Source organism: Megascapheus bottae, chromosome 6, assembly GCF_031878675.1.
Source record: "Megascapheus bottae isolate mThoBot1 chromosome 6, mThoBot2.hap1, whole genome shotgun sequence".
Lineage (NCBI taxonomy): Eukaryota > Metazoa > Chordata > Mammalia > Rodentia > Geomyidae > Megascapheus > Megascapheus bottae.
Window position 1 is genome coordinate 55,214,822 of NC_143514.1, and position 8,172 is coordinate 55,222,993.

Consider the following 8,172-nt stretch of genomic DNA (forward strand, 5'->3'; position numbering starts at 1 on the left):
TTATTCTATGTGTATCCAGAGCTGTTGATATGATGGTCCCCTGAGACCATTTGCTAAACTACGTCATACTTCGCCAGCCAGGAACAAAACCATGGGCATCTTGAGAGACTGTGAAAGCTTCATGCTATATAAGTGGTGTAAGGCAGAGGTGTCTAGGATTCTGCAGGGGCCCCAAGTTTTAGCTTGCATGTGACTGACTCCTTTGGCTGTGTACGTGTTTCAGGCCATCATGAGGAAGCCCCGAACAACTGTGAGAAGTCACAGGAAGCAGGCAGCCTGTCTGGAAGGAAGGGAAAATCATGCCCTCAATAGCACCCAGGCCAAGCCTTCTGCCCCTGATGGTAAGAAACTTGTCCTGGCCAAACTTGCTGGGAACTCATTTCACTGACGATAATAAAGGGCAGATTCAAGCTGGGAAGGGAGTCTGGTATGTACCAGGGTCTAATTCTGTGTCACTGCATGACTTTGGAAGAGTTAGTCTAGTTGCTTTCTTTCCAGTAACATGGAATAGTAGGCTGTATTTCTTCTTTCATGAGACTTCCATGAGGTCGAATGAGTTTGTGAGCTTGAAAGTGTTTGTTTCTTGGTTTGGGGGGATTTTTGTTACTGCTTTTGTTTAGGTGCTGGCACTGGGACTTGAACTCAGGGCCTCACCCTCTTGCTCAAGGCTCATACTCTACTACTTGAACCACACTTTTTTTTTTTTTTTTTTGGTCTTTTGTGGGGCTTGGACTTTGGAATCTGGGCTTAGGCACTGTCCCTGAGCTCTTCAGCTCAAGGCTACCGCCCAACCCTTGAGCCACTGCACCACTTACAATTTTCTAGTGGTAAATTGGAGATAAGAGTCTCACAGTCTTTAGTCCCTGGGCTGGCTTTGAACCTTGATTCATTCTCAAAGCTCAGCCTGAGTAGCTAGGATTAGACATGAGCCACTGCGCCCAGCCCACACTTTTTTTTTTTTTCTAGTCCTGGGACTCGAACTCATGGTCTGAGAACTGTCCTTGAGCTTTCTCAAGACTGGAGCTCTACCACTCGAGCTATAGCACTACTTTGGGTTTTTTCTATGTATGTAGTACCAAGGAATCAAACCCGGATCTTCATGCATACTAGGCAAGCACTCTTAGCACTAGGCAAAACTCTTGGGTTTTTGTTGGTTAATTGGAGATAAGAGTCTCAGATCTGTCTACCCAGACTGACTTTGAACTTTAATCCTCAGATCTCAGTTTCCTGCATAGATTACAGCTGTGAGATACCAGCACTCCTGCTGATTTCTGATTTTGTTTTTGAAGTTACTTTTTTTTTTGGTCAGTGGTGGGGCTTGAATTCTGGGCTGGGCGCTGTCCCTGAACTTTTCAGCTCAAGGCTAATGCTGGGCCATTTGAACCACAGCACCACTTCCATGATTTTGTTTTTCTAATTTGTTATTTTATTTATTTTGCCAGTCTGCGGCTTGTGCTCTGGGCCTGAGCTTTCTCAAGGCTAGTACCACTTGATTCACAGCACCACTTCTGGCATTTTTCTATGTATGTGGTACCAAGGGTCGAACCTGGGTTTTCATGCATGCTAGGCAAGCACTCTACCACTAGGCCAAACTCCGAGCCTTGATTTTGTTTTTTAACATAAAGAAATACATACCCCTATATGGGTACATATTATGTCTAGCTGAAACTGTTGGGTATTCACTATGGCCCAGAAATAATGCAGCCAGCAGTACTACTCTGAGAAAATTAAGGTTATAAGTACAACTAGAGACCCTAAGGCCTGATACCAGCTCCAAAGATTAAGCAAGGCATTAGGGTGTGGAAAGTGAAGCACACTGCCTTGGGCTATTGCTCCCTGGGTCCCTGGTACACAGCCTGGTCAGTGATTATCCTTGAATGTCCTGGGGCCTCTGCAGGCCTGGTGAAGCAGAATGAAGAGGTATTGCAGGGCTCCGTCTGCCCGTACCATCTATTCAGGGACACAGCTGAGATCACGGTCTTTCGGAATAGCCTGCTGAGCTGGTATGATCAAGAGAAGCGGGACCTACCCTGGAGACGATGGGTAAGCAGGCAAGGGATAGGGACAGTGGGGAAGAAGGCTGACACTCAGCCCTTTTCACACTAATTCCCAGCCTGGGCTTGCATTGGACAGGCAGAAGATGAGGCTGACTTGGACAGGAGGGCATATGCTGGTCAGTACATCTCTTGAGAGCAAGGTTGCCTGGAAATCCTTGGGGCTGGGGACGAGGAGCCAGGCAGGTTAGCGGTGCCCTCATGCCTGTCTCTCGTCCTCAGTGTGGGTGTCAGAGGTGATGCTGCAGCAGACCCAAGTCGCCACAGTGATCAACTACTATACTCGATGGATGCAGGTAATGCCAGAGGAGGGAGGGGAGAGCTGGACCAGACCTCACCTGAGCCTGTATTTTGGGGGTGGATATAGATGCTCCCTTCCCATCACCCTCACCTTAACCTCATCTCTTTGTGTCTGCCTTGGGGCAGTAGAAGTGGCCAGCACTGCAGGACCTGGCGAGTGCTTCCCTGGAGGTGAGAGCCACCCCTGGGTGCAGGAAGTGGAGGCAACTGAGAAACAACCACTGATCCTTTGGCTCTAACTCCACCTACAGGAGGTGAACCAGCTTTGGGCTGGCCTGGGGTACTATTCTCGAGGCCGGCGGCTGCAGGAGGGAGCTCGGAAGGTAAAGAGGCGATAGAGAAGGAGAGGGCTAGGAACTCTGCTCTGTGTCTCACCTTGAACCTTCCTACCCTGTTCAGGTGGTTGAGGAGCTAGGGGGGCACGTGCCACGCACAGCAGAGACCCTGCAGAAGCTTCTGCCTGGTGTGGGCCGGTACACAGCTGGCGCCATTGCTTCCATAGCCTTTGGCCAGGTGAGCCCATAGCCCACCTACAGTTTGCGTGTGTCCACCCTATTTCCTCTTGCCTAGACTGACTCTTGGGTTCCTCTGTGCCAGGCAACCGGTGTGGTGGATGGGAATGTAACACGAGTGTTGTGCCGTGTCCGAGCCATTGGTGCGGATTCTAGCAGCACCGTTGTTTCCCAGCAGCTGTGGTAGGATATTGGGGTAACAGGAAATTTGGGGGGAGTATCTTCAAAGGGTCTTTGGCTTCCCCCGATGTCCTTTCTTTCAGGAGCCTAGTTCAGCAGCTGGTGGACCCTGCCCGGCCAGGGGACTTCAACCAGGCAGCCATGGAGTTAGGTGCCACCGTGTGTACCCCACAGCGCCCTCTCTGCAGCCAGTGTCCAATACAGAACCTGTGCTGGGCACACCGGAGGGTGAGCTTCCTGGGAAGGGGCAGTCAGAGGCCCTCGTGAGTGACCTGTGCTTCGTGCCACACTGCCTTGTGCCTCTCAGGTGGAGAAGGAACAGCTTTCAGCCTCACAAAGCCTGCCAGGCAGTCCTGATGTGGAGGAGTGTGGTGAGTGCCAGGTCTGAGCCTAACCCCATTCCCTCCCGACCCTGCCAGTTTGCTGCCTGTAGAAGGCTCACTGTAGTTCTATCCTCTAACCTGAGTAAGATTCTGCACCATGGGACCAAGCCTGCTCTACGCCAGGCCCAGAGAGCAGGCCTCAGCCCTGATCTCAGCAGGATTGGGGATGTCTGTTCCCAGCTCCCAACCCTAGACAGTGCCAGCTGTGCCCGCCTCCCACAGAACCCTGGGATCCCACCTTGGGAGTGGCCAACTTTCCTCGAAAGGCCGCCCGCAAGGCTCCCAGGGAGGAGTGCTGTGCCATCTGTGTTCTGGAGCAGCTCCAAGCCCGTGGGAGTGCCTGCCTTCTGCTGGTGCAGAGGCCCGATTCAGGTGCCTGAATACTGGGAGCGGGTGGAGTGGCAGGAGCACCAGGGAGGAATGGGCAGCAGCCAAGGCCTCACCCTCACCTGGCTGGCCTGGCTCTCAGGTCTGCTGGCAGGACTGTGGGAATTTCCATCCGTAACCTTGAAGCCCTCTGAGCAGCATCAGCGCAAGGCCAAGGCCCTGCTCCAGGAACTGCAGAGTTGGGTTGGGCCTCTCCCAGCAGCCTCCCTGCAGCCCCTTGGGGAGGTAAGTGAACAGTGGAGAGGTCTGGAACGATGGCTTTTGTGACCACCTCCAAGAGCCATTTTCAGCCCCATTTCTCCCCTCAGGTGATCCACACCTTTTCTCACATCAAGCTGACTTACCTGGTATATGGACTGACCCTGGAAGGGCAAACCCCAAATGCTCCTCTACCACCTGGCGCTCGCTGGCTGACTCGAGAGGAATTTCATACTGCAGCTGTCTCCACCGCTATGAAAAAGGCACTATCTTTGTTTTCTTCATTGTACTTTTTTGTGTGTGTAGCTTGTTCTATATGAACCTATTTCTTATAAACAGAAAAACAAAAACATTTTAAATAGAAGTGCTGAGGCTGAATACAGGTTAAGGGGCAGAGAACAGGAGTCAGCTCTTTTTAGAGGTGTTTTTGTTTCCCCGTTCTTGACTAGGTGTTCCGTATGTATGAAGACCATCAGCCAGGGAGCTGCAAGGTGAGTTTCCTGACCCTCTCCCAGACCTTTCTCTCCACCCTGAATCCATGTTTTTACTGACACATGGGTGCACAGTCTACGCTCCAGAGAACAGTTTTTGTTACAGCTTAGGGTACAGGGTGAGGACAAGAACAATTTGGTGAAGGCAGTAGTGTCACAAGTATGGGACCTGTTTAGGATAGGTTTTACAGAATATGAGGTTGGAAGCTGGCAATTCTGTTTGGGAGGCAAGGGTAGGGAAAAGCTGCTTAAGAAAACAGTTGCTGCCGAGCACAGTGGCTCACACCTGTAATCCTAACTACTCTGGAGGCTGAGATCTGAGGATCAAGGTTCAAAGACAGCCCAGGCACAGAAGGACTTGAGACTCTTATCTCCAATTAACCTCTAGAAATGGGGAAGTGGGGCTTGGCTCAAGGGTAAGGGGGTAGGTAGCCTTGAGCTGAAGAGCTCTGGAACAGCACTAAAACAGTTGCTAATCTGGGTCCTAAAAATAAGTTATTTTCTCCTGGTTAGGGAGGAGTCAAGCTGTAAGGATGTCTTTTTCTGACCCACAACGTAATCTATGGTGCTGAAGTAATTGGAAGAGGTCAGCAGGGCCTGTTCAGGTCAGCCAGGCCAAGACCAGGCTGTGAAAACATCATAGGTGAAGTCAGATTTTCATCTCAGGAAGATTTTCTCTGGTTGCCTTTTGGAGAGTTGGCAGAAAGAACAGCAGATACTTGGAGACAGGTAGAAAACTGTAACTGGCCAGGTCCCCCGTGGCTCTCACCTATAATCCTAGCTACTCAGGAGGCTGAGATCTGAAGATCATGATTCAAAGCCAGCCTGGGGCCAAAATCTGTGAGATTCTTTTATCTCCAATTAACCACCAGAAAACTGGAAGTGGCTCTGTGGCTCAAAGTAGTAGAGTGCTAGCTTTGAGCTGAAGAGCTCAGGGATAAGTACTGAGTTCAAGCCCCATGACTGACCCAAAAAAAAAACCAACCACACACACACACACCACCTCTGAAACTTTCCAGGATAGAACCTGAGTGAGATCAATTGAGTGGGAGGGAGTGGGGAGGGGATTCCCTGTGTCCTCTACTCCATACCTGTCACTGTCTATTTTTGCACAGGTTCAGCCATCTAGCCAGAAAAGGACCAGCAGGAAAAGGCCCAGTCGGGGCCAGCAAGTCCTGGAAAAATATTTTCAGCCCCATGTTCCTACTGATTCACCCGGCCTTAACAGTGCCACCTAATTATGTCTTGGGCCCGGATACCCTGTTGTTTAATAAAGTGCTTATTTTTGTAGTGAATTAGAGCTTTCTATGGCTTAAATCTCCCTGGCCCCTTCACTCTTCAACTCTTAGAGCTCCAGAAAGTGAAGTCCTGCTCATTCCTGGATTTCCACTGGCTGAGCTCCCAGTCAATCAGTCCATGGCAGATGGACTGCCTGAAGAATGAAAGTGCAACACTGCACAGAGCAGTGGTTTACACCCAGCCCTCTCATTCTGGATCTCAAGTCAGCTCTAATTGGAGCTGGGACCATGATTGAGCTGTCTGACCAGTCTGTTCTCACCTGCAACCATTGCTCCCTGGGGAGAAAAAAAAGCACAGAGGATTTGTCTTAAATTCCTACTTCAAACACTGAATCATATACCTAGGGAGAATCCCATCATATAAAGTGAAAAATACACAAAGCAAAGGTTTAATCACAAAATTGGGGGATGGGAATGCAATCAGGAAACAAAGGCTCCAAAAGTACAGTCTCTGTTCTGTGACCTAATTTTGTGTCATTCTTGGTTAGTTTTCATGTGTACTTGATATGAAGCTGCAAGCCTTTTAAAGTCCCATCCCAGTAAGAATCTCAAATGCTGGCTGGAACTGTAGAGGTGGAGGCCACACCTGGTCCGGAGGGCAATAGTTGTTCAGTAGCTGGGTGTTGTTCCGGTAGTGTCTCAGTTCCAGCAGGCTCAATGGACCCTACAGCACCAGGACTAGATGGCTGGCCTAGCCCTCGCCAGCTTCAGGCTTTCTGTGCTCTAGTAGCTTCCTCTTGCACAGACTGCCATAAAGCTCGGATGTTGTTCTGGCCAAAGCCTGTGGCCCCCTGTCTTTGAATCAGCTCTAGGAAGAAAGTGTCCTCCTTAAAGAGAGACTTAGTGAAGACTTGAAGCAGGAACTTGTCTTCCTCGCCATCTAGCAGGATGCCTTGCCGGGCCAGAAGACTAGGCTTGTGCCCTGCAGCTAGGATCTGCAGCTCCTTGCCCGGCTGTTGGTAGTACGCTTCTGGGGGTGTCAGGAGCTGGCCTCCGGCCCCCGCTATCCTCTCCGTAGTCTCAACGATGTTGGGCGTGTACAGCCCTACGTGCTGCAGCCCTGGCCCCCTGTGCCTGGCAAGAAATTGCTCCACCTGGTCCTGTTCACTGGTGGCTCCGGACAGTGACTCGGCCAGCACGAGGGTGGGAACCAGGTTGCCTGGCGTCTCCAAGGCAGTGAGCCGCAGCCCACCGCGCCCGGACCCTGCTGCCACCTCGAGACCCCGCTCCGGATCCTCGCCTGGGCTCAGCGGTAAGTGGCGGAAGCCTAGGCACTCGTGGAACCAACGCCTAAGCGTGGGAGAGCTGCCGGAGGTGCAAGCCAAGGTCAAGTGGTCCACGTGGCTGACCCAGCCCGGGGCTGGCGCCGGGGACACGTCGGTGAAGCCGGGCAGGAAGGGCCCGCGGTAGCCGGCGCGGTCTAGCAACGTCAGGCTGAGGTTGCCCGCCGGCGAGCTGACCACGGCGTAGACGGCGGCGCCCTGCCCATCGCGCACGCACACCGGGGTCACGGGCACGCGGTAGCCCCGAGCGGCCAGCGCCCGGGCAGCAGCGGCCGCATCCTCCACGTCGAAGCACAGGTTCGCGGCGCTGGGCACCGAGTGACTCGGGTCCAGGCCATAGAGAGGATCCCCGGGTCCTGCGCCCTCGTTTACCAAAAAGACCGCCTCTCCGCTGCGCAAGGCCAGCTGCCGCCAGCCGCCCGCCTCCCGCGCCGCCAGGGGCTGGAAGCCGAAGCGGCGCTGCAGGTCTCGGGCCAGGGGTTGCCCGGTCGGCACGTGGAAAGCGATGTGGCACAGACGGCGAGCGTGCGCAGCCATGGCGGGCCGAGCGTCCACCGGGACCTGCGCCCCGGGACCGTCCACGGGTCAGGAGGCCCTCTGGGATCTGAGGGGTGAAGCCGTGGGGGCAGTTCTGTCCGAAGATCCGCGTTCTCCCCTCTGGTGCCCGGAGAGGTCAGAGACTGAGTCCTGGAGGGAGCGGTCCTGACCAGGACCAGGCTCGGCACCGCCGGCGCTGCGCCAGCGGGGCGGGGCCGCGAGGGGGCGTGGCCGCCCGGGGCGGGGCCTCGCTCGTGTGGTCTGACTCGACCACGCCTCCCACCAGCTCCGACCTTGCAGTCAAGGGTGCAGCCAGGGATGCCGGCTGCCCTTTCCCAGGGCCTCTGGCCTGGTGGTCCCACCCAGGGCACAGAGCCTACTTCCTCCGCCCGGGAAATCACAATTGCCCCCTACATTCGGTGCCAGCCTCACTCTTCTCAGACCTCAGAGGGAAGGATTCAGTCCGGGTTGAGGGAGGAGCCCCAATTCTCCTCCACAGAAGGGAATTTCTGTTTATTCTTTGGAAACCAACTCCTTTAAGTACTGGTA

The 8,172-nt window shown here is 53.5% G+C and overlaps 2 protein-coding genes across 2 annotated transcripts; one reads left to right on the plus strand and one right to left on the minus strand.

Annotated features, from left to right (window-relative positions):
- Positions 1 to 204: 204 nt before the first annotated feature.
- Positions 205 to 5,800, plus strand: Mutyh (mutY DNA glycosylase). Its single transcript, XM_090334972.1, has 15 exons — positions 205 to 341; positions 1,898 to 2,043; positions 2,134 to 2,173; positions 2,277 to 2,350; positions 2,484 to 2,525; positions 2,606 to 2,677; positions 2,754 to 2,867; positions 2,952 to 3,049; positions 3,130 to 3,274; positions 3,354 to 3,417; positions 3,610 to 3,801; positions 3,899 to 4,041; positions 4,125 to 4,277; positions 4,464 to 4,505; positions 5,621 to 5,800. Exons 1-15 carry the CDS (start codon positions 230 to 232, stop codon positions 5,741 to 5,743), a joined length of 1,560 nt encoding a protein of 519 aa, XP_090191098.1. The 5' UTR covers positions 205 to 229; the 3' UTR covers positions 5,744 to 5,800.
- A 383-nt stretch (positions 5,801 to 6,183) lies between these two features.
- Hpdl (4-hydroxyphenylpyruvate dioxygenase like) lies at positions 6,184 to 7,808 on the minus strand. Its single transcript, XM_090333765.1, has one exon. It carries the CDS (start codon positions 7,621 to 7,623, stop codon positions 6,511 to 6,513), a length of 1,113 nt encoding a protein of 370 aa, XP_090189891.1. The 5' UTR covers positions 7,624 to 7,808; the 3' UTR covers positions 6,184 to 6,510.
- Between the last annotated feature and the right edge of the window lie 364 nt (positions 7,809 to 8,172).

Coding starts and splice junctions, on each gene's coding strand:
- Hpdl (XM_090333765.1), bottom strand. CDS start 7,623: ATGGCTGCGCACGCTCGCCGTCTGTGCCACATCGCTTTCCACGTGCCG.
- Mutyh (XM_090334972.1), top strand. CDS start 230: ATGAGGAAGCCCCGAACAACTGTGAGAAGTCACAGGAAGCAGGCAGCC. Junction 3,418..3,609: donor TCCTGATGTGGAGGAGTGTG/GTGAGTGCCAGG, acceptor GTCTGTTCCCAG/CTCCCAACCCTAGACAGTGC. Junction 4,278..4,463: donor TCTCCACCGCTATGAAAAAG/GCACTATCTTTG, acceptor GTTCTTGACTAG/GTGTTCCGTATGTATGAAGA.